Source organism: Podarcis bocagei, assembly GCF_964188305.1.
Source record: "Podarcis bocagei genome assembly, chromosome: 13".
Classification (NCBI taxonomy): Eukaryota; Metazoa; Chordata; class Lepidosauria; order Squamata; family Lacertidae; genus Podarcis; species Podarcis bocagei.
Window position 1 is genome coordinate 10,020,435 of NC_138138.1, and position 25,789 is coordinate 10,046,223.

General features: G+C 43.8%; 1 protein-coding gene across 1 annotated transcript in view; it reads left to right on the forward strand.

Moving 5' to 3' along the window:
• Positions 1-3,189: 3,189 nt before the first annotated feature.
• The window catches only part of HGSNAT (heparan-alpha-glucosaminide N-acetyltransferase), a 32,033-nt gene continuing 9,433 nt past the window's right edge, over positions 3,190-25,789 (forward strand). Inside the window, exons 1-10 of the mRNA XM_081166398.1 lie at positions 3,190-3,355; positions 9,959-10,074; positions 11,781-11,908; positions 15,095-15,216; positions 16,336-16,405; positions 18,317-18,386; positions 19,397-19,506; positions 21,073-21,149; positions 22,831-22,861; positions 24,801-24,961. Of these exons, the coding sequence (XP_081022524.1) occupies positions 3,232-3,355; positions 9,959-10,074; positions 11,781-11,908; positions 15,095-15,216; positions 16,336-16,405; positions 18,317-18,386; positions 19,397-19,506; positions 21,073-21,149; positions 22,831-22,861; positions 24,801-24,961 (1,009 nt within the window). The 5' untranslated portion in view covers positions 3,190-3,231. The remainder of the gene's footprint in view (positions 3,356-9,958; positions 10,075-11,780; positions 11,909-15,094; positions 15,217-16,335; positions 16,406-18,316; positions 18,387-19,396; positions 19,507-21,072; positions 21,150-22,830; positions 22,862-24,800; positions 24,962-25,789) is intronic.

A 25,789-nucleotide genomic window follows, 5' to 3' on the forward strand; every position in this document is an offset into this window, starting at 1 on the left:
GGCAGCTTACAGCACATATAAGGTCTTTGTCCAGAAGCATCCCATTGATTGTTCTTAAAAGACTTTAGAGTTATATCTGCAAGTCTCAGACCCTGGCCACCCCAATATATAACACAGTGACGGTAACTTCAGTCTTACTGAAGTGAAACAGGGAACGGGGACAACACTGCCAAATTCACTGTTAATGATCCGGTCCTGATTTCCTACATTTTGTCTTAAGCAGTCATCATTTTATCTTTCTAATACAAGTTATTCACACAGCATCCAACTGCCCAGTTTTCTAGTTTGCTGGAAGCAGGTTTGAGGGAAACAACGGTATTTGTCAAGAAACTACAGGACTGATGCAAACGTGTCAATGTGACTACAAAAATTAGCAGTGGGTGAGCACTGGATGTGGAATAAGCAGTAATATGTGAATATAATCTCAATTCAAAAATAGAGATTGCATGCTGATTATGCCCCACCCAGGTGCTACAGGATTTCTTCAGCAAGAGTAAGGTGCAGCAATCGTTGTCTTGCAGGCTAAGGTGCATTCCATGAGATTTCACTGACACCAATTATACTGCCACAAAACTCTATGGAAAAAAGTACCAGTAAATCCAGTCCACTAAGTTGCTAAATGTACAGGCTTGATCAGTACAGATTTAGGATTTTTTTGCAAATGTAGCATCTAGAGCACATTATCTCAAGCGAAATAAAAAAGAAAATGGCAAGTATTTAAACATTTTCCACGGTAAAAGATAAGCCACTGACTCAATACTGCCATCTCCACAGGGACACAAGCCTTTTTCCAGCAGAATTTTTTGGAATCAGCCCTCAAGTGCAGCCGAAGTCGGTATATTCCATTTGCAAAAGCAAAAATGCATTTGTACTTTGGAACTGTTAACAATTTTGCAAACAGGGTGCCGATGTGTCAAAACGACTAGGTGGAAAATAACCACACCACGGGCAAAATTTCCTTATTGCACCAAATTATATTGTCGCTCAATATCATAGAGGCGCCGTCTGATTAAATTATTCACTTTACCGAAGCCCAGCGTTAATAACTGTTGTGGCGATAAACTGGAAAAATAAAGCTTTTGGTTGACAATTTTAATCCGAGCGCTCTCGTGACAATCTTGCGATAATAAGGGCAGTAGGGTTTAAGGTGAAGCCAGCAATTAAATGTCCTGCGGCAAATCTGTCATTCAACAGAGGGGAGGTTAGCTTCCAAGAGCAATGAAGAATTTGGAACACAGAATTTGGAAGAGGGGGGGGGGAATCACCTTAGGAATTTATAGATTGAACAGCTTCTGTAGATGCTGTAGATTGAACAGCTTCTGTCCAAATCTGAGCCCCATATAATAACTGCGCTTTAAACTTTAAACACTGACGGGATGTGACTGCCACCCAGGGCTGGATTTAGGTTTGATGAGGCCCTAAGTTACTGAAGGTAATGGGGCCCTTTATATGTCCAGCTGTCCTTTGTCAACAACAAATTGCCGCTGTTTTTTGTGTTGAATATACTGTATGCTTTATGGTCATTTATGGACCTAATAGGTATCTAAAGCCATTGGCACATGCAGAATGTAGGCACCCTATATATAGAAATGAGCAAACCAGTTGATATTTTAGGGAGCAGGCTAGCAGGCGGGGCCCATTACTTACATCATAGGAGCCTACACAATACAAGACACTGTTGCTGTATGTAGGTTTCATCTTATTTGTTTTTTGTCTTATATTTTGGAAATGTACATCCAGTTGTTTTTTTCCTTTAAATTCTTTTGGGGGGCCCCCATGAGAGTGGGGCCCTAAGCCAGGCATAGGCAAACTCTGCCCTCCAGCTGTTTTGAGACTACAACTCCCATCATCCCTGCCCACTGGTCCTGTTAGCCAGGGATGATGGGAGTTGTAGTCCCAAAAACATCTGAAGGCCCAAGTTTGCCTATGCCTGTCCTAAGCTGTAGCTCAGGCTTCCTCAACCTCGGCCTTACAGGTGTTTTGAGACTACAACTCCCATTATCTCTGAATAGCAGGATCAGTGGTCAGGGATGATGGGAGTTGTAGTCCCAAAAAACATCTGAAGGCCCAGGTTTGCCTATGCCTGCCCCAAGCTGTAGCTCAGGCTTCCTCAACCTCAGCCCTCCAGGTGCTTTTGGCCTACAACTCCCATGATCCCTAGCTAGCAGGACCAGTGGTCAGGGATGATGGGAGTTGTAGTCCCAAAACATATGGAGGGCCAGAGTTTGCCTATGCCTGCCCTAAGCTATAGCTCAGGCTTCCTTAACAGCCCTCCAGGTGTTTTTTTGGCCTACAACTCCCATGATCCCTAGCTAGCATGACCAGTGGTCAGGGATGATGGGAGTTGGTCTCAAAACATCTGGAGGGCCAGAGTTTGCCTGTGCCTGCCCTAAGCTATAGCTCAGGCTTCCTCAGCCTCCAGGTGTTTTTTGGCCTACAACTCCCATGATCCCTAACTAGCAGGACCAGTGGTCAGAGATGATGGGAGTTGTAGTCCCAAAACATCTGAAGGCCCAAGCTTGCCTATGCCTGTCCTAAGCTATAGCTCTGGCTTCCTCAACCTCAGCCCTCCAGGTGCTTTTGGCCTACAACTCCCATGATCTCTAACTAGCAGGACCAGTGGTCAGGGATGATGGGAGTTGTAGTCCCCAAACATCTGGAGGGCCAAGTTTGCCTGTGCCTGTCCTAAGCTATACCTCAGGCTTTCTCAACGGCCCTCCAGGTGTTTTTTTGGCCTACAACTCCCATGATCCCTAACTAGCATGACCAGTGGTCAGAGATGATGGGAATTGTAGTCTCAAAACAGCTGGAGAGCTGAGTTTGCCTGTGCCTGCCCTAAGCTATAGCTCAGGCTTCCTTAACAGCCCTCCAGGTGTTTTTTGGCCTACAACTCCCATGATCCCTAGCCAGCAGGACCAGAGGCCAGGGATGATGGGAATTGTAGTCCCCAAAAACATACGGAGGGCCGACTTGGCCTACGCCTGCCCTAAACTATAATATAGCTTGTTTAGCTTATACTGTACTTTGCCTGGCTGAGGCGAACGGGACAGGCCGGGGCGGCGATGGCCAACCGGCGGCCGTTTTCCTGAGGGGAAAAAGAGGAGGAGGAACCGGGAAGCGGCCGCCTCTCCTCCTCCTCCTCCTCCTCCTCCTCCTCTTCTTCCAGGAGGGCGGCCGGCGCAGGGCCCGTCCCTCGTCGTCGGCGGCCGTGCGGCTTCGACAGCGGCAGGGATGGCGTCGCTGAGGCCGGGCGGCTGGGGCCAGCGGGCCTCCTCCTCCTCCTCCCTCGGCGGGCCGCTCCTGGCGCTGCTCGTGCTGGGCTTGGCGCAGCCCCACCACACGACGCAACACCACGGTAAGCGCCGCCGCCGCCGCCACCTTCCCTCAGTCCTCCGTCCCTCCAGCTCCTCTCTCGCTTCGGGTTTTTGTTTCCCTCACACCCCCCCACCCCCCCGTTTTTATAATGCATATTTCCATCTCGTGTTTTTATTTTCATTTTTTAATGGCGTGGCTGAAGGGCGGTTATGCAAAGTTAGTTAATAACGCTCAAATTAAACTGCAGTGTTTCCCAACCTTGGGCCTCCAGCTGTTTTTGGACTACAACTCCCATCATCCCTAGCTAGCAAGACCAGTGGTCAGGGATGATGGGAGTTGTAGTCCCAAAACAGCTGGAGGGCCGAGTTTGGGGGTGCCTGTACTAGCTGTTCCAGAGAACAAGGAGTCCAAATTCAGCCAGCGAATTTCGTGGGTTAGCAGGCAAGGGAACCTGTTTCTCTCTGCTCCAAATCCAGCATTCCCAAATCATAACAACCTCAGTGACAGAATTGCAATCCGACAGTAAGCGGATCTTGTCTGGTTACGGAAAGGCAAGTTGTGGACTTAAGGATCCAGGCAGGCTTCAGTATCTGCTTTAGTTACTTTCCTTTCTTACTCCCTTCCACTTCTTGGATGGAGAACAAAGCAAGGGAGATTTAGCAGAGTGTCAGGAAGTAGCTTGAGGCTAATCCTTTTGCTGACACTCCCCAGCACCAGAGGGAAGTAACAGAGATCAGCCAATCTGGCATATCAAAAGCCTTCTAATTATGTCACTGGAGACAGTTGAGCCAATTCCAAACATTTGTATTTATGGAGTTTCCAGCACAAGGAAATGTATTTCTAAGAAGAAGAAGAAGAAGAAGAAGAAGAAGAAGAAGAAGAAGAAGAAGAAGAAGAAGAAGAAGAAGAAGAAGAAGAAGTTGGTTTTTAGGAAAGACAGAAATAAAATATTTCCAGGCTGCCCTGGAATTCAGGTGAACCTAAAATACAAAGTTCCATTCAGCCTTTTCCATGTTTTCTGGGAAGGGAGTCAGTCATAGGATTAACTCCCAGGTAACCTTGCAGTGCTGGAGGAGACTCTTGAGAGTCCCATGGACTGCCAGAAGATCAAACCTCTCCATTCTGAAGGAAATCAGCCCTGAGTGGTCAGGGATGATGGGAATTGTAGTTCAAAAACAGCTGGAGGCCCAAGGTTGAGAAACACTGAATTAAAGGCACGGGGCGGGAAGGAAAACTGGGGTGGCGCCATTGGAAAAAAAGGTTTCGCCTGCCCCGCTTTTGCTCTCAGGGCGAAAGGTGGGTGGTCGGCGCTGCTGACAGGTGGGGCCATCATTCTCGCGAAGCTGTCCATTGTGCCCGTGAGGAGAGGCTACCGGGGGAACAAGATCGGCAAGCCGCACACTGTACCTTGCAAGGTAACAACAGGTCGGTGTGGCTCCGTACTTGTGCGTCTCATCCCTGCGCCACGTGGTGCTCGAATTGTGTCTGCCCCAGTTCCCCCAAAAAAATTGCTGGTGATGGCTGGTATTGGCGACTGTTACACATCAGCGATGGGCTGCACTGCCACCTTGGGCAACTTTGCCAAGGCCACCTTTGATGCCATCTCAAAGACCTTACCCCTGACCTGTGGAAAGAGACTGGGTTCACCAAGTCACCTTATCAGGAGTTCACTGATCATCTTGCAAAGACTTCACGCTACCAGAGTGTCTGTGCAGAGGACCCAAGCAGCTGCTGTGGCAACTACCTAAAAGATGTCCTTTAAAATAAAGTGACCAAATGTGATTTTTAAACCAAAACAAAAAAATTACATTTATATGCCACTTTGTCCCCTCCCAGGAGCTCAGGGGTGGTGGTCCCTGGGCGTGGTGGTGGGGGGGGGGTTGAGGGACAACTCAAGTAAATAAATAAAAACACTTCCCTAAAAGTTAAGAAACTGGAGATTTTGGCAGGTTTTCCTGAGCACTAGGGGCCAAAAGAGAGTGCTGTATTATCCCATGTATAAGACTGTCTTTTTAAACCAAATTTTTAAAGTTTGAAATTGAGGGTCGTCTTATACACGAAATGTTGAAAATATTCATTTCTTAATTTTGTTTTTTTTTTTGTAGTGATATTTATCAAACAATTAATAAAGGTACAGGATAAAAAAACATTTAACAGAATAAAAGAAAAAAAAGAAAAAACACCAACAAACAGAACAGAAAAAAGATTAGAGTTTTCATATCCTATACTTCATCACTAGTTTCTTGACCTCCTCACAGCTCCCTTTTTGTATTCCAGTTCAAATATTTAGTTCAGCAAATCCTTACCCTCTATCCTTAACTTTACTCAAGATCTTAACCTATATTAAAAATACATTTTCCCTCATTATCAATCTATATTTACATATTACTAATCTTTTTACAAACACCGCTTATTTTCCATCCAACGTCCATTTAACATTCATAAATTTTACAGTATTTCTGTAGATATTCTTTAAACTTTTTCCATTTATTTCTTAATTTTGAGCTCAAAAAATAAGAGTCGTCTTATACATGGGGGCATCTTATACAGTGGTATCTCTAATTATGTTCACCTCCGGTTACGTATCCTTCGGGATACATACATGGCAAACCCAGAAGTATTTTCCCAAGTTTCGCCGCATGCGCAGAAGCACTAAACCGCGCGCATGCGCAGAAGCGGCACCTCTGGTTGCAAATTCCTCTGGATCTGACCCGAGAACTGGAACGGATCCCGTGCCCAACCGGAGGTACCATTGTACAGTCATACCTCGGGTTGAATGTGCTTCGGGATGAGCATGTTCGAGCTGTGATCTGTGGCAACCCAGAAGTAACAAAGCGCGTTACTTCCGCGTTTCGCCGCTTGCGCATGCGCAGACGCTCAAAATGATGTCACGCGCATCCGCAGAAGCGGCAAAAAGCGATGTGCGCGTGCACAGACGTGCCGTCGCTGGTTACGTTTGCTTCTAGATGCGAACGGGGCTCTGGAATGGATCCTGTTCGCATCTAGAGGTACCACTGTACACAGAAATATACGGCACAGTGGTACCTCAGTTTACGAACAACCCTGTTTACGAACTACAGTGGTACCTCGGGTTAAGTACTTAATTCGTTCCGGAGTTCCGTTCTTAACCTGAAACTGTTCTTAACCTGAAGCACCACTTTAGCTGATGGGGTCTCCCACTGCTGCTGCACCGCCACAGCACGATTTCTGTTCTCATCCTGAAGCAAAGTTCTTAACCCGAGGTAATATTTCTGGGTTAGCGGATTCTGTAACCTGAAGCGTCTATAACCTGAAGCGTCTGTAACCCGAGGTACCACTGTATTCAGTTTATGAACTCTGCAAAACTGGAAGTAGTGTCCCGGTTTGCAAACTTACCTTGGTCTACGAACAAATGGTGAAAGGGCACTGGCAGTGCGAGACCTCATTAGGGAAAGCGCGCCTCGGTTTAAGAAAGGTTTCGGTTTAAGAACGGACTTCCGGAACGGATTAAGTTCGTAAACCGAGGTACCACTGTAATTTAAAACAACGGTTTTTGAGACACATCCTTCCCAATCTGCTAGACAGAGCCAGGCAGAGGATGACAGGTAGGTCTCCTGCCACCCCCACCCCCAAATAAATCCTGTCTACACCCATGTACATGGCTCTCCCCCCACATCCCCACCCTGCTTCAGCCTCACAACAGCACTGTGAGGCAGGTTGGGGCTGAGAGACAGGCCCAAGGCCACTTCATGGATTAGTGAAGGATTTGAATCCTGATCTCATTCCCGGTGGCCTCAACCTTGAAGTCTCTTAGTCCGGTGCTCTAACAATTGCACCACACTAGCACTCTGGTTGCGCCGCCCTGGGAACATGATGTTGGACTCAGCTGGCCTTTGCTGGAACGATTCAGCAAGGCTTAAAAAAAGAAAATATTATTACAGGCTCGTTTGTCTTCCATTTAAAAACCATAGAAGTACAGCTCACGAACGACAAAACGGAGCAGATTAAAATAAAAAGCTGCAAGCTCTAAGATATGCTTTAACCTAGCTTTTAAAACGGAAAGCTGCCGCCGCCACCATCATCATTTTGTTTTGCATGCCACCCTTTCCCACAGTTTCAAGGCGACTCATAGATCTGTGTAACCACGAATGTGACAGAAGCCATAAACAATAAATAAAATTGTGTCAGCAAGAACGCAACCAAACGGAACAATTTCCACATGACTCGTAGGAAGAGCGAAAAATAAAGATACCAAAAATTTATACTGTGTCAGTGGTGGCAACAACATCTCCCCTCCCCTGCCGCAAACAAAACCCCAGCCCAAGACCCAGAACAATATCCCAACCAAATAAGATAGTTTTTTTTGGGGGGGGGTAAAGCTTTAAATATCATCATATTTAACCCACTTTCCCATCCACTATTCCCACGCTACTTGGATTTCAAAAAGTTTTGCAATGTCTCCCTAGGTTGACTCATCAGCCTGGCAGATGTTAAAAAATGATAATTTCCACCCTTTATTGGGCAAGGTGGTAAAGAGGGCGGTGGAAGAGCTACTGGAATATATGAATTGCCTGGATCCATTTCACAATCTGGATTCAGGCATGGTTCAGGGACTAAATCAGCCTTGGTTAACCTTATGGGTGACCTGTATCAGGAACAGACCAGGGGATGTCACAGACTGTGGTATACACTTGTGAGATGGGTATAAGGGACAATTTTTCTCAGTGCTTCCGCTCCTACCAAGAAGGTCATGTCTGGAAAGTAGCAACGGGAGACTCTTTCCACTCCATGGACTTTGTGCTGCAGTCTACCACAAGGTAAAATTTCCTCCCCAATTCTGGTTTTAAAAGCCTCTGGGTGCAGCCATTAGGAGTTTTGGGGCAGTTGCCTGTTCTGGATGGAGTTGCACTCCTTCTGAAAGAACAGGTGCAGAGTTTAGGGGTGCTCCTGGCTTCGTCTCTGTCTCTGGAAACCTCTGGTGGCCTCAGTGGCTAGGAGTGCCTTCTATCAGCTATGGCTGGTATGTCAGCTGCAGCTGTTCTTGAACAGTTATGGTCTAGCCCCAGTGATCCATGCATGGGTGACCTCAAGGCTCAAGCCTTGCAATGCACTCTATGTAGAGGCTTCAGCTGGTGCAAAACACTTCAGCTAGACTGTTGATTGGAACATACTATCACTAGCACATAACTCCAGTGTCCAAAATTCTGTACTGACTGCACATGCGCTCCTAGGTTCAGGGGTCTTGTACTAATTTACAAGGCCCTTTACAATTTGGGCCCAGGATGCCTGAAAGACTGCCTAATCCTCTATAAACCTGCCTGATCACTGAGGTCATTTTCAGTGGTCTGCCATGGCTCGATACATAGCTCATATGCCCCAGGAGTTATGCTTTTAGCATTGCAGGCTTAGTTCCTTTCTGAAGTTCTGGGATATACTGAACACATTTTTATTCCAGCAGGCATTCTAATTGAAGTTTGATTTTATAGTGATTTTCATTTTGTGTATTTTATCTCTGTAAACTGCTTAGAGGTTATCGCACTTAAGCAACATGGTTTAAAACAAACAAATCCTAATGTTTTTGCCAGGGACCATCCGCACAAGTGTCTAGCTAGACAGGTTTCTCAATGGAAAAGCATTTTTTCACACTTACTTTATTTATTCAAAAGGCTATATCCCATTCTTGTGCAGATGCATTTCTCAAGGAAGCTTACAACAATTAAAGTGTCATAGGCTTTGTAAAAAATATAAAATAGAAACAGGCTCAGCCAAATTCATTGTACAGTATAAAGGTATTTACCCAGCAAGACAAACGTGTGCTGGAACAGAAAAGTCTTCACCAAACAGCAGAAGACAACAAGGGATCAGAGCCACTTGGCCATTAGTTTCTCTTTTAAAAACTTTAGCCCGTGCTTAGAGGCCCCTAGCTCAGAGGACATGACATCGCCCAGTGGTCAAGCATATGTTTTGCATTCATTAGGCTGTAGTCACAGTCCTTGGCATTATGTTTGATTGTTGATGTAAAAATATATTTTTGGAACATGATTTTTTGAGTTTGTCATTTCTAAAGATTAGCCATTATAGTCTTCTACGATCAGCCTGTTTGGCAAATACATCGATTCTCAGAACAAAGGCAAGTCGTGACCCACAGCCATATTTGGGGGTGTCAGCGAGAAAGGCAAAAGCCAGTAGCAGTCCAGTATCACACGCACTCCAGGGATGTTCACAACAGAGGAACAAGACATACCAAAGAGCTGGAGTAAAGAAATTGTTCCAATATCTCTGCAGTGGCTGAATGCTTATGTGCAGCAGCCTTATAAGCCCCCCTCCTAGGCACAGCTGTTGGACATATGAGCTAACCATGGATTTGGGTCTACTTGTGAGGAAACTGCTGTGCTTGAGTAGCCCATTACTTCTGAGGACTAAGCCAGGCACTATGGTGTCTGGCCACAGCCTGGTACTGCACCTTCATGTGCTGACATCCTCTTGGGCTTGGAGGTGACTTGGCTTCCATCTCTGCCTCTGAGCCCATTTGCAAAGGTGTTTGGGGTTTATATGATGCCTCCGAGTATGTAATCTGGAAAGGATCTGTCTTTGCAGAATTCCCAGTTCATCAGCAACACTGGCTAAACAGTGAAGCTTTCTCTGCATGCTTTATCTCTCACAGACGTATCCAGAAGACAACCCTGGGATCTGAAAATTGACCAGGCTTTGCTACAAATCCATAATGAGTTGCTTGGTGAGAATTTAACCATCTCCTGGATCTCCGATTATTGCTACCAGGTAATTCGTACTCATTGATGGGTAGGTGGGAGTTATTGAATGCTGCCCTAAAACTTTCACATTTAGAAAGCAATGATGCAGTATAGTTTAATACGTCATTATTTTCCAGAATCTGACATTTCTCCCCTGGGAAAGGAGGATTGGGACTTAGGACCATGGAAATTAAGAGGGGCCCTCCAGGACTCAGGGGTGTGGAAGAGCACCCCTGTCATGTACAATTTAACAAAATATCTTCACGGTAAAGGGAAGAAACACACAGAAGAAGCCAGATTTTGGCATTATTGCCTATAGTTGGCTCATTATAGCCATGCAGAAGCCTAGTCTCAGCTCAGTAGTTAAGACCATACTTTCCAGAATTTTTCCTGATTTGCAAAATAAAAACTGGGCAAAGAGACATGGCATGGGAGGGTGCTTACTCAGGAAATTGACACTGAGAACTGAAATGGTTTAATTTTCTATCCACTCCTGTGTCTGTGGCCTGCTAATGTCCTGGAGGTAGAGCAATGGTAAAACCACGGTTTGTTGATTTAGAGGTTGTGACAAACCACAGTTAAGCTTTGTAAACCATGATCCATGTCTGAACTGAGCCTGCATGAATGCTGATATATTTTCGGTGGAGAAAATAGTTCTAGACTCTAATCCCAAGATAATGTGCAAACAAACCAGTGGTGCTAATGCACATTTTATTTCAGCTAGTATAACTCTTAACATAGGAAACAGATCATGTAGTATTTTTTATTTTAAGATGCCATTGTACAATTTTGTCTGATAATCATTTCTTTTTTTCAGAACAAACCACTACTGTCCTTTAGACCAGTGGTTCTCGACCTGTGGGTCCCCAGATGTTGCTGGACTTCAACTCCCATCATTCCTAGCCAGCATGATCAGTGGTCAGGGATGATGGGAGTTGTAGTCCAACAACATCTGGGGACCCACAGGTTGAGAACCTCTGCTTTAGACCCTTCTATTTGTGTTATACAGTGGTACCTCTAGTTGCGGACACGATCCGTTCCGGGGTGCCGTTCGCACCCCGAAAAGTCTGCAACTAGAGCGGCGCTTCTGCGCAAGCGTGGAGGGTGATAGAGCGTTTCTGTGCATGTGCGAAGCACGCAGAACGCTAGAAAGCCAGGGCTTTTTCAGCTGTGGCTCCAATCTGGTGGAACGCTCTGTCACAAGAGACTACGGCCCTGCGGGACTTGACATCTTTCCGCAGGGCCTGCAAGACAGAGCTGTTCCACCTGGCCTTTGGCCAAGGAACAGCCTGACTCCCTCCTTCGGCAATCTTCGCGGAGCTCTGGCCCAATGGTTGCCATTGGTTTGATTTGAGTTAATTTTATAATGAATGATTTTAGAGTGTTGTGTTGTGTTGTACTGTTTTATTGTTGTTAGCTGCCCTGAGCCCGGCTCCGGCTGGGGAGGGCGGGATATAAATAAAATTTATTATTATTATTATTATTATTATTATTATTATTATTATTATTATTATTTTGCACATGCACAAAGCGTGCAGAACGCTTCTGCGTGTGTGTGCAGGGCGAAGCCCGGAAGTATACACTTCTGGGTTTGCTGTGTTCGCAAGCTGAAAAGACACAACATGAACCTAACGCAACACGAGGTATGACTGTACTTCGAAGATGGTCTTTTTATTGTGTCTAGTTTGGGTCACTTCTATATCTTATTGTTGTTCATTTTCCCTTATTTTCCAGTGCTTGCCTCAGGAACTTTCCATCAACAAAACACCTGAAGAGCCTAGTATTAGCACTGCTGCTGTGGATTCTCAGCATGCAGTCACCCTGCTGGTCAGTAACACGAAAGACAACAAAGAAATTTGCAGGTCAGAACCTTATTTTAGTGTACTGTTCCTTGAAATAGTTCACAGTTGCCAGCATCTGCAATGTCCCCATGGCTCTGCTGTGGTTATTTATTTAGTGAAATTACAGGCTTTAATGCAAGTCCAGTAATATACTGTACAGTGGTGCCTCGCAAGACGAAATTAATTCGTTCCGCGAGTTTTTTCGTCTTGCGAAGCACGAAATCCCATAGGAATGCATTGAAATTCAATTAATGCGTTCCTATGGTCAAAAAAAGTCCAAACAAAGCCAAATTTGGTACAACAAGAGTTTATTAAGTGCTCTTTAAAGTCACACATACTGTAAAGAACATTTCAAAAATTGAAGGAACAATAAATTAAGTTTCTAAACATGACAGAAAAACATTTAAAAATCAACAAAGTGTACAGTACATTTTCTAAGACTCTGGGGGACAACTCGAAGAAGGTTCCTCTTCCACTCTTTGCTTCTTGCTGAAGAACCCCCTCCTCAACTGTTCCCCAAGCCACCCACCACACAGAAATTCAAACCCAGAATTTTTTTTAAAAAACAGCAGAGTGGCCCAATGGTCACAGAAAATCATAAAAATGCAGAAAAAAACCCACAAGCTTCCAGATTCTTGCAAACCCCTCCCCAACACCAAGTCCTTGAATTCCAAACACCCCAACCCAAAATCCAAAAAAACCCCAAAAAGTTTTAAAAGTATAACTTACCAAATGGCTGCAAAAGAAGTTTTGGAAAAGCTTCAAAAATCACCAAAGTCTTCAAAAACCTCAAAAAAGGCTACCACACTGCGTTCTATGAGTTGCTCCTCGAAGTCAAGTCGCAACTGTATTAACAGTGTTAAGAAAAAGGAAACAAACTTGCAAAACGTTTTCGTTTTTCGTCTTGCGAAGCAAGCCCATAGGGAAATTCGTCTTGCAAAGCAGCTCAAAAAACGCAAAACCCTTTCGTCTAGCGAGTTTTTCGTCTTGCGAGGCATTCGTCTTGCGAGGTACCACTGTAATGTAAGCATAGTTCCATCATTAACCATTATTGGAGAGTTTATGTAATTCTGCTGCAGCTGAAGCAGCAAAACTAGTCTAAAGTAAGCAGTACATAAGCGGCACACAAAACACTAAAAAACCATTCTACGTTCTAAATCTTAGGCTTAGTAAATGAATAGATGCTTATGTCAAGAAAGAACTTGGCATATGAAGTTGAATGTATGTAAATGCACCAAAATCTTGAGGGAGAATTTCCTGAAGAAAGAAATTAAATATTATAGCTTAATCTAAGAAGAAATGTAACATATGGACTTGAATGTTTATAAATATATCAAAACCAGCGTGGAATGTGTAAGAGCTTTGGAATGACGCAGTTAAAAATGCCGTCGCCATATTGGGAAGTTCTGTCGGAGGTCTTGAGTCTGGGAGGAGAAAGAGAGAAATAGAGCTGTTTATATATTGTGGGTTAAACTCCTCAGTGGGACTTAAGAGCGACAGTTTTATGAGACTATGATGGAAAGAGTGATGTTATCTATGAAGGAGATGATATATGGAAACCATCTCGATTTGAGGATTGGAAGAACGGAAAATTCACACAGGACTATTATTACTATTGGTGTTTATCGGCTTAAGGAGACTATCAGAAGAGATCATAAAGAAAAAAGAGAAAATATATGAACAAGATGTGATGTGGAAACAGCAAGATAAGATGGGATAGAATTATGAACTTTGTTTGGACTGATTGGGACATTAACGCAGCAGCAAGAAGATGATCAGAATTCCCCTTTGGATCTTGAAATATGGGTCCCCCCCAACAAAATTTAAAATTCATCTTTGTAATTCGGAATTTATGTGATATGATTTAATTTGATGTGATTGGCCAGTTAATAAAAATTATTTTTAATATATATATATATATATATCAAAACCGTGAGAGAGAATTTACTGAAGAAGCCCAAGACTTTTAATGGGTGAAACAGGTGACAAACGCCAGCACCCTGTCTAACTCTTGTGCATAACATCACCAACACTTCGTTTGATCCAACTTACCTTTGTTGATATCTACAGGAGCCTGGCTAAAGGAACCTTTAAAGACTGAATCTTCCTTTTGGACACAATTTGAATGAGTTTTCTGTTTGTGGCTTCTGTAGTAGATCTTCTACATAGCTCTCTCAATTTTTGGATTATTAACGTAAGATTTAGAACCTAGAATGGTTTTTTAGTGTTTTGTGTGCTGCTTATGTGCCGCTTACTTTATACTAGTCTACTATGAGAATTGGCAGCATAGTTTCATTTCTTCAGAAGCAGCAGAACTAGCAAAGGCAATCTGAATTCTTAATGAGAGAAAAAGACATAGGAAATCAGCCTAGTGCTGAAGAACTTAGATGGGAGCATAGATAGAAGAGACTGTAGAGGAGAAAAGTTGCATAATATCAGGAAAGTGAAGAGAGGTAAGCAGAAAACAGAACTACAGTGGTGCCTTGCAAGACGAAAATAATCCATTCTGTGATTCTCTTCGTCTAGCGGTTTTTTCGTCTTGCGAACCAAGCCCATTAACAGATTAGCGGATTAGCGCTATTAGCGGCTTTTAGCGGATTATCTGCTGATCAGATCAGCTGATAAGCGACTTAGCGGCTTAGAAAAAGGAGGGGAAAGGGGGAAAAAACAGCAGGAACTCGCAAGACATTGTCATCTTGCGAAGCAAGCCCATAGGAGATTCGTTTTGCGAAGCACCTCCAAAACGGAAAACTCTTTCGTCTAGCGAGTTTTCTGTCTTGCGAGGCATTCGTCTTGCGGGGCACCACTGTAAACCCAAAAGTTTTAGCAGATCCTCTAAGACTCTACCCTGCTGTCAGCTAAATGGGCACAGGTTCTAAACCGTTTGTTTTGTGTGTTCTGCAGACCATGGGGTGGTGAGCACAGCAGGCATATTTAAAGCATTGTTTCTACACAACTTGTGATCATTGGATCAGCTGGCATCAGGGTGTGGGGGTGTGTGCTTGCATCAAGTCATCACACAGCTACCTATAACAGTGTGTTAGCACACCAGAAAACAGTGGGTCAGCTTTTAGGCCATGCTAACATGTAATTATTTAAGTCTGGCTCTTTATAGGTATCATACATACTGCATTGTGTTAGTGTGGTTTCAGAGGTAGTTCTAATTTAAAAGTAACTTCCCAGATATTTTCCCTTTGCTGTTTGCAGGTTACATTATCATTTTGGAGAATTTGGAAACTATTCCCTAGTGGTTAGGAGTCTCCAGGGCAGCATCCCGAAGATTTCATGCAATATAACTGTCAATCAAAGTCCTTCCAACAGCTACCTCCGTAAGTTGCTTTATATGTTTATGGTTTTTTAATTTTTTATTTAATCCCAAGTATCAAAACATACTAAAAAATAAAAATTGTACATTCTAATTTATACAGTAGAACCTTGTGTTATGGACGGGATCCGTTTCGGAGGCCCGTCCATAACACGGAACTGATGCAAGCTGAAGCGCCGTGTCTGTGCACGCGCACGGTGCGATTTAGCACTTCTGCGCATGCGCAAAGCTCGATTTAGCAAGCGTGTGCGAGCGGCAAAACCCGGAAGTAACCCATTGCGGTACTTCCGGGTTTTCGCGGGACACAACACGAAAACACGTAACCTGAAGCGGACGCAATATGAGGTATGACTGTATGGATGGATGCCTCTGAGCAAATTAAGGTTAAGGAAAGGGCTGTAGCGCTGTGGTAGAGCCTCTAGTTTAAATGCAGAAGATCTTAGGTTCAATTCCTGGCATCTCCAGGTAGGGCAGTGAACGTCTGCTGTCTGAAACACTGGAGAGCCCCTGCAAGTCAATGTAGATCAGGGGTTCCAGAACCTTGGTCCACTGACAGTAGCTTCATTCAGGTAGTCCATGGCATGTCTGCAGAAACACAATTAAAAACCACACAGCATCTAGCACATCACATTAAAATTGCTACAAGAGGCAGACAAATCATTAAGTGGGCAATCCAGGACCCTGTTTGTATGCATATTTTTTTCCAATTCAGTTAATTCGTTACAGCCTGACTAACAAGTCACTCTCCCCTGCAATCTCTAACCAGGATCGTTTGCCCAGTTGTTGCTTTCCTGAGCAGATATTCCAGCCCCTGTTTGTGTTCCTGTGAGCTGTTTATTGCAGGAAACATCCTGAAAGAGGTGTAGCTGTAATATTGAATCATCACAGAGAGCTAGTCAGTGAGAAAAAATCTAGCTGGAGATGCTTCTATGCTTGAGCATATCACACTTTTCCTCCTCTGTGTTTTTATTATGTTTTGTTTACTGTCTTGAGATGTTAGCAAATCTTCCAATAAAAACAAGGCTGGGGGTGTTTTTAGTTTTCTGCAGATATGTGGAATTCTGGCCCAGGATTCCACTTTGCAATTTGGAGTAATTAAAACTTACTATTTTCCTTTGTATAGCAATTTTTTTTGCGTTTCTCATCTACATGGGATTCTTCTCTATTCTGGCATTGGGACAGGTTTGTGTGAAGTAAGTAAAATGTCTTAATAAGATATTCCTGTTACTTCCTTTTGAATGTTTCTTCTGCTGGCTAATTGAGAACAGTTCATTTATGCAGTCTGGGAATGTGGCTTGTGGAGCGGTCCTCAGGCCTGTCTCAAAGAACATTAGCTGAGAACCTGGCTCCTAAGTGCAAAATATATAATGAACAATCAAATTTCCCTGAAAAATAAAGAACAGAGTATCTCTGTTTATTCCAAGCCTTCTTTGAACAATGTCGTGCTGCCATTGATGACTGTCTATGTGCAGCTTTCCCACCACTGCTTTTATTACTTGCCTGGTGGAAGCACTTACCGCAAGACCTTTCTTGATGTGTCCAGGCCTCCCTCTGCATCACTTGCTGGGACATTGTTACAAAAATGTCCTGGGTGCCAGGGATCCAGGCAACTGGGATCCAGGGATTCCACTATGGAGAGCAAGATGACTGCCCTACACAATTAAAGGGTCCTCTCTGGTGTTACAGAGATGATGATGATAATAATCTCTGGGCAATTTCCAACAGAACACTAAAATACAATAACCTATTAAACATTAAAAGCTTCCCTAAACAGGGCTGCCTTCAGATGTCTTCTAAAAGTTTGGTAGTTATTTTTCTCTTTGACATCTGGTGGGAGGGCATTCCACAGGGCGGGTGCCACTACCGAGAAGGCCCTCTGCCTGGTTCCCTGTAACTTGGCTTCTCGTCGCAAGGGAACCGCCAGAAGGCCCTCGGCGCTGGATCACATTGCTCCCTCCAAAGGGTATGCATCATTGATCCTCGTATCCTTTTGGACTGACAGGGATGGAGGGCACTGTAATCCAGTAGTTCTGTTTCTCTCTAGATGCAGGGATGTTGCCAGAAACTGCTTCTGGAAGACAACTGCTCTACCCCATAGCACTTGAGCTCTGGTATTCCACAGTGCTTTCTTTGGGGGAGGGGCTGGGGGAGTCTATGTCAAATGTACAAGTGGGGTTATTTGGAAATTTGGAGTGAGGGTGCCATCAGTAAGTTGGTGACACCCAGCTGGTGTCAACATTCTACTAGCTGAGGTGGTGCACCAGCCTTGACACCTTGCACAGAAATAACCTGATCACTGTTGCCAGTGCTCTGGTAACCTCCAGATTAGACTATCGCAATATGTGGCACATGGGAGATGCCTTTGAAGGCTGCTTAGGAGGTTCAGTTTGTCTAGAACACAGTGGTTGACAATAGACTGGAACTACTCAAACGGGAAGCTTTTAATGTTTGATGCATTACTGTATTTTAATATTTTGTTGGAAGCCGCCCAGAGTGGCTGGGGAAGCCCAGCCAGATGGGCAGGGTATAAATAATAAATTATTATTATTATTATTATTATTATTATTATTATTATTATTATTATTATTAAATAACTTCACTGACTGCTTGTCCACTTCAGAGCACAGTTCAAAGCTCTGAATTTAACCTTTAGACCTATATCGCTTAAGACCCAATGACTTCCTAACCCTACATGAACTTGCCCAAACACAGAGGTTATCTGCATATATTTTTCTATATATCTCCCCGCCTTCTGCTTTTGAGGGTGGGTTGCGGGGAAAAGAATATTTTTGGTGGGGGGGGCATCTTTTCCCAGAGAGCACTGACTTTTCCCTTTTAGTGTCTGGTGAAAACCTTTTTATTAATGAGACGTTTACTTTTATTTTCCTCTTAAGCTTGCTAATACCACTGATACTTTTAGACTGTTTCTGCCTTGCATAATTTGTTGTGTTTTTACTGTTTTAGTCGTCACTGTAAACTTCCTTCAGATTTTCATTGCAAAGTAAAGGACAGGTGATCAAATAGTGGCTAGCTAGCTAGTTCAATCACTGAAGGTGTTCGTAGTAAAGAATAAAAGGGGACATTTCTTTACTCTTAATTCACAGCATCGAACCAATCAGAAACTGGCTTTACAAGAAGATGAACCCTACAGAAACTGATCGACTAATTAATTCAGTAAGTTCTTGGAATAACACAAATTGTCCATTAAAAAAGAACAACACACCGTCAAGAATTTGCTGTGAAGTTTGAGGGGTACACACATAGGTCATGAAAACTTAAACACATTGTATAACAATTCAGTTTTTTACCTTGTAAATTGACTGAGTTAAGGCATGTTCACACATGTCTGTTGATTTCTTGATGAGTGCAGCACCAAAGTTATTACTTCCATCCTAGAAACCACTATCACGGATCAGCCATCACCCAGCGTTACCTTAAAAGCAGTCGTTTTTCAGAATGGCAATGCAGTTAACTCAGACATCAAATGATTGTACATGTGTATGAATCAAGTCTCTTGGCTGAAAAAGAGTACTGATTGCCTTTCTTTTTCTTAACGTATTTTTTTATTAAAGATTTCTTGGTTTACAAAAGAACGTGCAATGTCTCTTTTTCCAAGTTACATTTTCTACAGATCAGTTTCATTTGTTGAGACATCAAGAGTACTGATTGCTTTTAAGGGTTTTTTTGCCTGGTAAATGTATATATAGGATTGAAGCCTGAAACTATGCTGGCTACAAATCACTAATGTGACATTAATTTTGTTATAGCTTTGATAGGGGAGAGTATTTCATTGAAAGGCTGGCTTTTTTGGTGTAAGGAATGGTTTTACCTTCCTTTAGTGTTTTTTTCTTTATACAAGAAGCAGGGTAACACCCAACATCTGATCAATAGCCAGCACTATGTGAATAATCATAGCATTAGTAGATTCATTGGAGTGAGTGGCCCTGTTGTGTAGAGAAATAGGTGTGGTTCCTATCACCACGGCAGTAGTATGATGAGAAGCTGCACTTTTGGAAAGGCGCTGGACCCCTGTCTCATATTTGGAATCTGGTAACGCTAAAGAGGAACTCTCACAAAAGACGATAAATAAATAGATGCCGATAAACCTGTTCTAAATGGCCTGGGCTTATTCAAGAACATCCACCTCATTGCTTTAATTTTTCCTTGTTTCCTTTCTATTCAAGGAGCTTGGATCCCCAAGCAGAGCAGATTCTGCTGGTGGCGATTTGCCGGCTGGGGTATGGAGTTCCGCTTCCTCCCTGCAGAGGCTTCGGTCCCTGGACACGTTTAGAGGGTAACTTTCAGCTCTGAAGGATTTCATACCAGAAAGCTTCAAAGACGTTTCTGCAATGTGTTCGGGGAAATTAAAACCAGTTGCTTTCAGAGTTACCGTATTTTTTGCTCTATAGGAAGCACTTTTCCCCCTCCAAAAATTAAGGGGAAATATGTGCGCGTCCTATGGAGCGAATGCAGGCTCCTTGGCTTCAGCGATAGCAACACGAAGCCGCCGAAGCGCAGAGGGAGCGCTCCCTCCGCACTCCGGAGGCTACACGTTGCTTTTGCTGAAGCCTGGAGAGCGAGAGGGGTCGGTGCGCACCGACCCCTCTTGCTCTCCCGGCTTCAGGGATAGCCGCCTGAAGCCTTTGGAGCACAGCGGGATCTTGCGCTGCACTCCGAAGACTTCGGGTTCCTTTTGCTGAAGCCGAGAGAACAAGACTCTCCTGGCTTCAGCAGAGAGGGAGAGCTGTGCAGCGCCCCTTCAGCGAAACAGGAGGAGAAATGGAAGGGGCTCCGTTTCTCCTGCCGCTTCGCTGAAGGGGTGCTGAGCAGAGAGGGGGAGAATTTTTTCCCCTTGTTCTCCCCCTCTAAAACAAGGTGCGTCCTATAGAGCAAAAAATACGGTAATGCTGTTTTCTGTGGCAGTAGGGCTCATAGAGAGGAGAATCCATTTGTGCTAGATGCCATGAAAAATCCAGCAACCGTACAAACAGAACACTGTCTGTTTCTTAAGGGACTCAACCCAGCCACAGATTACATGCCGCCCCTCCCCAGTTCCTCTCAGCTCCAGCACATGAAAGAAGACATGATCTCTTGGTTCATTCTCTATCCCTTAACTGTGGGCAGTCCCCAAAACATAGCAAGCCCAGGGAAATGCTGGAATAAAATGGAAAATACAAACTCTGCATTATAACATTCTCCTGGCAGGTGAAGAAGAACATTTGGTAGGAACTGTCACTTTCTGCCTTCCGTATGCAGATTTGTTCCATTCTCCCATTTGTAACAGACCTGGGACCAAAAAACCGTGATAGATTTATTTAGAGTCTCAGAACTTAAAGTCAGTTACAATCACCTGCAAACCAACAACTGTAGAAGTAATGAAACAAGGTAGCCTTCTCTTAACAAAGTACATAGTTCAGTCGGAAGCATGTGAGACTCTTAATCTCAGGGTTGTGGGTTTGAGCCCCACGCTGGGTGATAAATTCCTCCATTACAAGGGGGTTGGACTAGATTCTTGCCTCCTCACAAGGAGATAAGGTTACATCAAGAGAAGCTTCTGAATCATACCTTGTAGGATTAAATAAATACTGTGGGGTTTTTCTGGGGGGGACGCATACCCCTAAACATTTTGTGAATCTTTGTACTTTTGTCCATTTACTGTATTTATTTTCCCCGATTTGAACTATAAAATGGTGATTTTCTTGAGTCAAAATTAGAGTACCCCTAAACATTTTTTTTTAGAAAAAAAGCACTGAATAAATATATAATAATTTAGAAATTTTCTTCTCAGACAGCGATAGTTAACCATTTTAATGGTTAAATATGTGAGGTAGATAATCTTCCTTTGCTTTCCCCTTTGTAGGTTGGCCCTTGTAATTATGGTCTTCGTCAATTACGGTGGAGGAAAGTACTGGTTCTTCAAGCATCAGAGCTGGAATGGTAAATGCTGTTCTTGACTTTCACTTCATTCATAGAAATGGGTGTTGTTGTTTAGTCGCTTAGTCATGACCGACTCCTCGTGACCCCATGGACCAGAGCACACCAGGCACTCCTGTCTTCCACTGCCTCCCACAGCTTGGTCAAACTCATGCTGTTAGCTTCGAGAACACTGTCCAACCATCTGGTCCTCTGTCGTCCCCTTCTCCTTGTGCCCTCCATCTTTCCCAACATCAGGGTCTTTTCCAGGGAGTCTTCTCTTCTCATGAGGTGGCCAAAGTATTGGAGCCTCAGCTTCAGGATCTGTCCTTCCAGTGAGCACTCAGGGCTGATTTCCTTCAGAATGGATAGAAATGGGTAGAGAGAGCCAAACATGCCTGATCTGCTTTCTGGGACCAAATATCAAATGTCTGCAAGAGAAGCTGAGTGTGCAGGTAACAAAGCCCACTCTAGGCCACACTTGCCGAGGCCTAACTATAGATGGCATGTAAATGCACATAGTTGAACCCCAACAACCCCCCTTTTCAGGAAAAGCTTCTTCAGGAGGGGGCAATTTGTAGTGGAAAAACAGTGGGAGGGTGAGGGGGTATTTAAGTCTTTACCTATTTATCACTTAAGGTAAAGGTAAAGGGACCCCTGACCATTAGGTCCAGTTGTGACCGACTCTGGGGTTGCAGCGATCATCTCGCTTTATTGGCTGAGGGAGCCGGCGTACAGCTTCCGGGTCATGTGGCCAGCATGACTAAGCCGCTTCTGGCGAACCAGAGCAGCGCGTGGAAACGCCGTTTACCTTCCCGCCGGAGTGGTACCTATTTATCTACTTGCACTTTGACGTGCTTTCGAACTGCTAGGATGGCAGGAGCTGGGACCGAGCAACGGGAGATCACCCCGTCGCAGGGATTAGAACTGTCGACCTTCTGATCGGCAAGTCCTAGGCTCTGTGGTTTAACCCACAGTGCCACCCGCGTCCCTATCACTTATTTGCTCTAAATTGCTCTTCTTGAAGTGTTTTTATCCTACGCTTGGAGGCAAAGCACACATTCATAGTCATGCGGGAAGAAAGCAGTGGTGTGTGTGTGTGTGTGAGAGAGAGAGAGAGAGAGAGAGAGAGAGAGAGAATTGGAGCAGAGAATAAAAGGTTGGAACGAGTTAAGGCTCGCCTGCCCATTCTACTTCTCCACTACAAAGTCCCTCTTCCTCTATTGGCTTTTCCTAAAAAGAAGAAAAGTGTTGTTTGAGCTTCGTTACACGCATTTTGCTTGTAACATTTAGTTAAACTCTCCGTTACACATATTTTAGCAAGGGAAGAAAGTTATTGATATGTTTTAGGTCTAAACATTTGGTGGACCCAGGGACAAAGAATTATGAAGCGTTAAGATCAAGATGTGGGAAATATGGAAACGATGAGGAGAAGCAGGACTAAGATGTGGAGATATGCTTCAGAGATCGTGAGGAGCTCCGAGAAATTAATAAATACAATTTGGACTATAATTTGATCTTTTTATTTTAGTTTTTTATTTTAATTGAAGTATTATGATTGGATATATTAATTGGATTTTTTTTATTGGAAAATCAATAAAAATGGTTTAAATAAATAAATAAACATTTGGTTTCTACCTAGAGACTAACTACTAGTTGACCTTTTATTATGAAGTTTAATTAATTTCTCATTTTCTCTTTATAGGACTAACCGTAGCAGACCTTGTCTTTCCATGGTAATTCATCCTTGTTATTATGACTTCACAGAAGTCAGGGAAGTTTATTCAGAAGAGACCCATATGGGGTTTTCTTTTACTGTATGTCAGTTGGATCAAACTTGTTTTGTCCTGGATTCTCAACAGGTTCAATCGTCACAATTGTTTTTTAGAATTACTGTAGTTTTTCTCACTCTTGTAATTTTAAAGTAAAAAAGCACAAATAGCAGCATGAAATCTTAAATATTCCTGAAACAGGGTGTCCAAAAATGAATTAGCTGATGTTTACAAATCAGTTTTGAAATCCTGAAAAGACAGACAGATTCCTGCCATACACCTATATACTGATTTTCACTTTACATGTTGTGCTTGTCAATAAATTCTATATATATCCCTTGGAAACAGTTACCATGAAGAGACTGAGTTCTCATGTTTGAGGGTGTATGCTTGGAGCGATGCGGCTCTGTTTTGTTCATAAAATTTGGGGAGACTAATTTTGCCTTTTTACAGAAGGCAACTGTGCACAGCACCAATTAGCAGAACTGTGACATTATTTATGAACACCGATCACCTTTCCCAGTTTCTCAACAGTAATAAAAACTGATTTGTTTTGGGCTTTTTAAAAAACAAATTTAAAACCGGAGTACAGAAGACAGACAGCCTGCCTGAAAATTGGGAGCTGCCATATATCCAACAGAATTCAGTTTGCTGTTTAATATGTATGCCAATAGGCAACGCATGAGTAGGTAAAAGTGAGCTCACTTTATATGAGAGAAAAACATTCAAAGTCCTGTTTTAAAGACTGCCCGCACCTTGAATATATTTTTAGTGCTTCTGCCTTCCTCAGTCATACCCCCCCACCCCACAAAATAAGACCCTGAATTTTCCAGTGACAGTCTTCCCCAACTGTAGGTCCTCAGATGTTCCTGGACTACAACTCCCATCATCACCACCATCCAGCATGGCCTATGCTCAGGGGTGATGGGTGTTGTAGTCCAACAATGGCTAGAGTTAGCTGGTCTATGACGTATGAAGGGCTCTTGGGGAAAATATGAGGATAGAAGCCCAGGCCCGTGTCAGTAATAATAATAATAGTAATAGTAATAGTAATAATAATAATAATAATAATAATAATAATAATAATAATAATAATGTTTATTTATACCCCAGCCAAGGCCGGGCTCAGGGCGGCTAACAGGCAGTCATAAAAATAAGTTGAATATCTAAGTTAAAAACAAAATTAAAATACAACATTAAAATATTGAAGCATTAAAATATTAAAATGTAGCCTCATCGCAGGAGGAGAAAGGAAAAGAAAAAAGAAAGAGGGGGAGGGAATCAAATTGGCTCCAAGCCAAAGGCCAGGCAGAACAACTCTGTCTTACAGGCCCTGCAGAAAGAAATCAGATCCTGCAGGGCCCTGGTCTCATGAGACAGAGCGTTCCACCAGGCCGGAGCCAGTGTTGAGAAGGCCCTGGCTCTGGTTGAGGCTAATCAAACTTCCTTAGGGCCCGGGACCACTAGGGTGTTGCTGTTTATGAACCTTGAGGCTCTCCGTGGGGCATACCGGGAGAGGCGGTCCCGTAGGTACAAGGGTCCTTTGTCGTGAAGGCCTTTAAAGGTTAAAACCAGCACCTTAAATCTGACCCTGTACTCCACTGGGAGCCAGTGCAGCTGGAAAAGCACTGGGTGAATATGCTCCCATGGCAGAGACCCCGTGAGGAGCCTCACTGCAGCATTCTGCACCCACTGGAGTTTCTGGGACAGCTTCAAGGGCAGCCCCGCGTAGAGCGAATGAGGGTGGATACCTTTTCAGTATTTGTGGATTCCTCTCCCACCATCGCCTTCACCACATCTGTTACTGAAGGGCTCCCCAAATCCCCTGCTCTTTGGACGACATGCTTGTTAGATCTGCCTTGAGCAGGCTTGATTCCCCCCCCCCTTCCTCTTGCCTCTCTAGGTTTGTGTTCATCATGGGCACCTCCATTTCACTGTCGCTGAGTTCCATGTTGAGAAGGGGACGTTCCAAATGGCAGCTGCTGGGGAAAGTCCTGTGGAGAAGCATCCTCTTGTTTTTAATAGGGGTGATCGTTGTGAACCCAAATTACTGCTTCGGGCCATGTAAGTGTTGAGAGATTTCTTTATTTTCATGCTGACTACAAAATGTGCCGCGTCACTTTTACAGAGCTTCCCCTTGTATTGCTTGCTTCCGCCTTAATCTCTGTGGCAAATCCCATTAGAGTTGTGACGCTACCCATATATTAGATGGGATAAAATGGTCCCAGAAGAAATGAAGCCTTCTCAAGACCCCACAGTGCAAAGGATAATTTTCTAGTCTGACTTCCTGAAAGGTAGCGCTGAAGACTAGGGGCCCTCCGACCTAAAGGATTGCAGAAACAAGAGAGTGAGGCCCTTTGTCTGATTTTTTATTTAGTGAATGGAATTTCAGACTTTATAATAGTAGAATACAGTACAGTGGCACCTCGGGTTAAGTACTTAATTCGTTCCGGAGGTCCATTCTTAACCTGAAACTGTTCTTAACCTGAAGCACCACTTTAGCTAATGGGGCCTCCTGCCGCCGCCGTGCTGCTAGAGCACGATTTCTGTTCTCATCCTGAAGCAAAGTTCTTAACCTGAAGCACTATTTCTGGGTTAGCGGAGTATGTAACCTGAGGTACCACTGTACTGATAAACCCAGCTTAACATATAGCAGTCCTCACAACTGCATGTTATTTAAGCGGATAGGCTAAATGGCAGAGAAGCCCCTTAAAAGGAATGTATTTTTCCAGAGTGCCCCTTGGCTGAGAGAAACCCAGACTGTGCAGCTTAGTAGCATAAGCCAGTACAGTGGTGCCCCGCAAGACGAATGCCTCGCAAGACGGAAAACTCGCTAGACGAAAGAGTTTTCCGTTTTGGAGGTACTTCGCAAAACAAATTTCCTATGGGCTT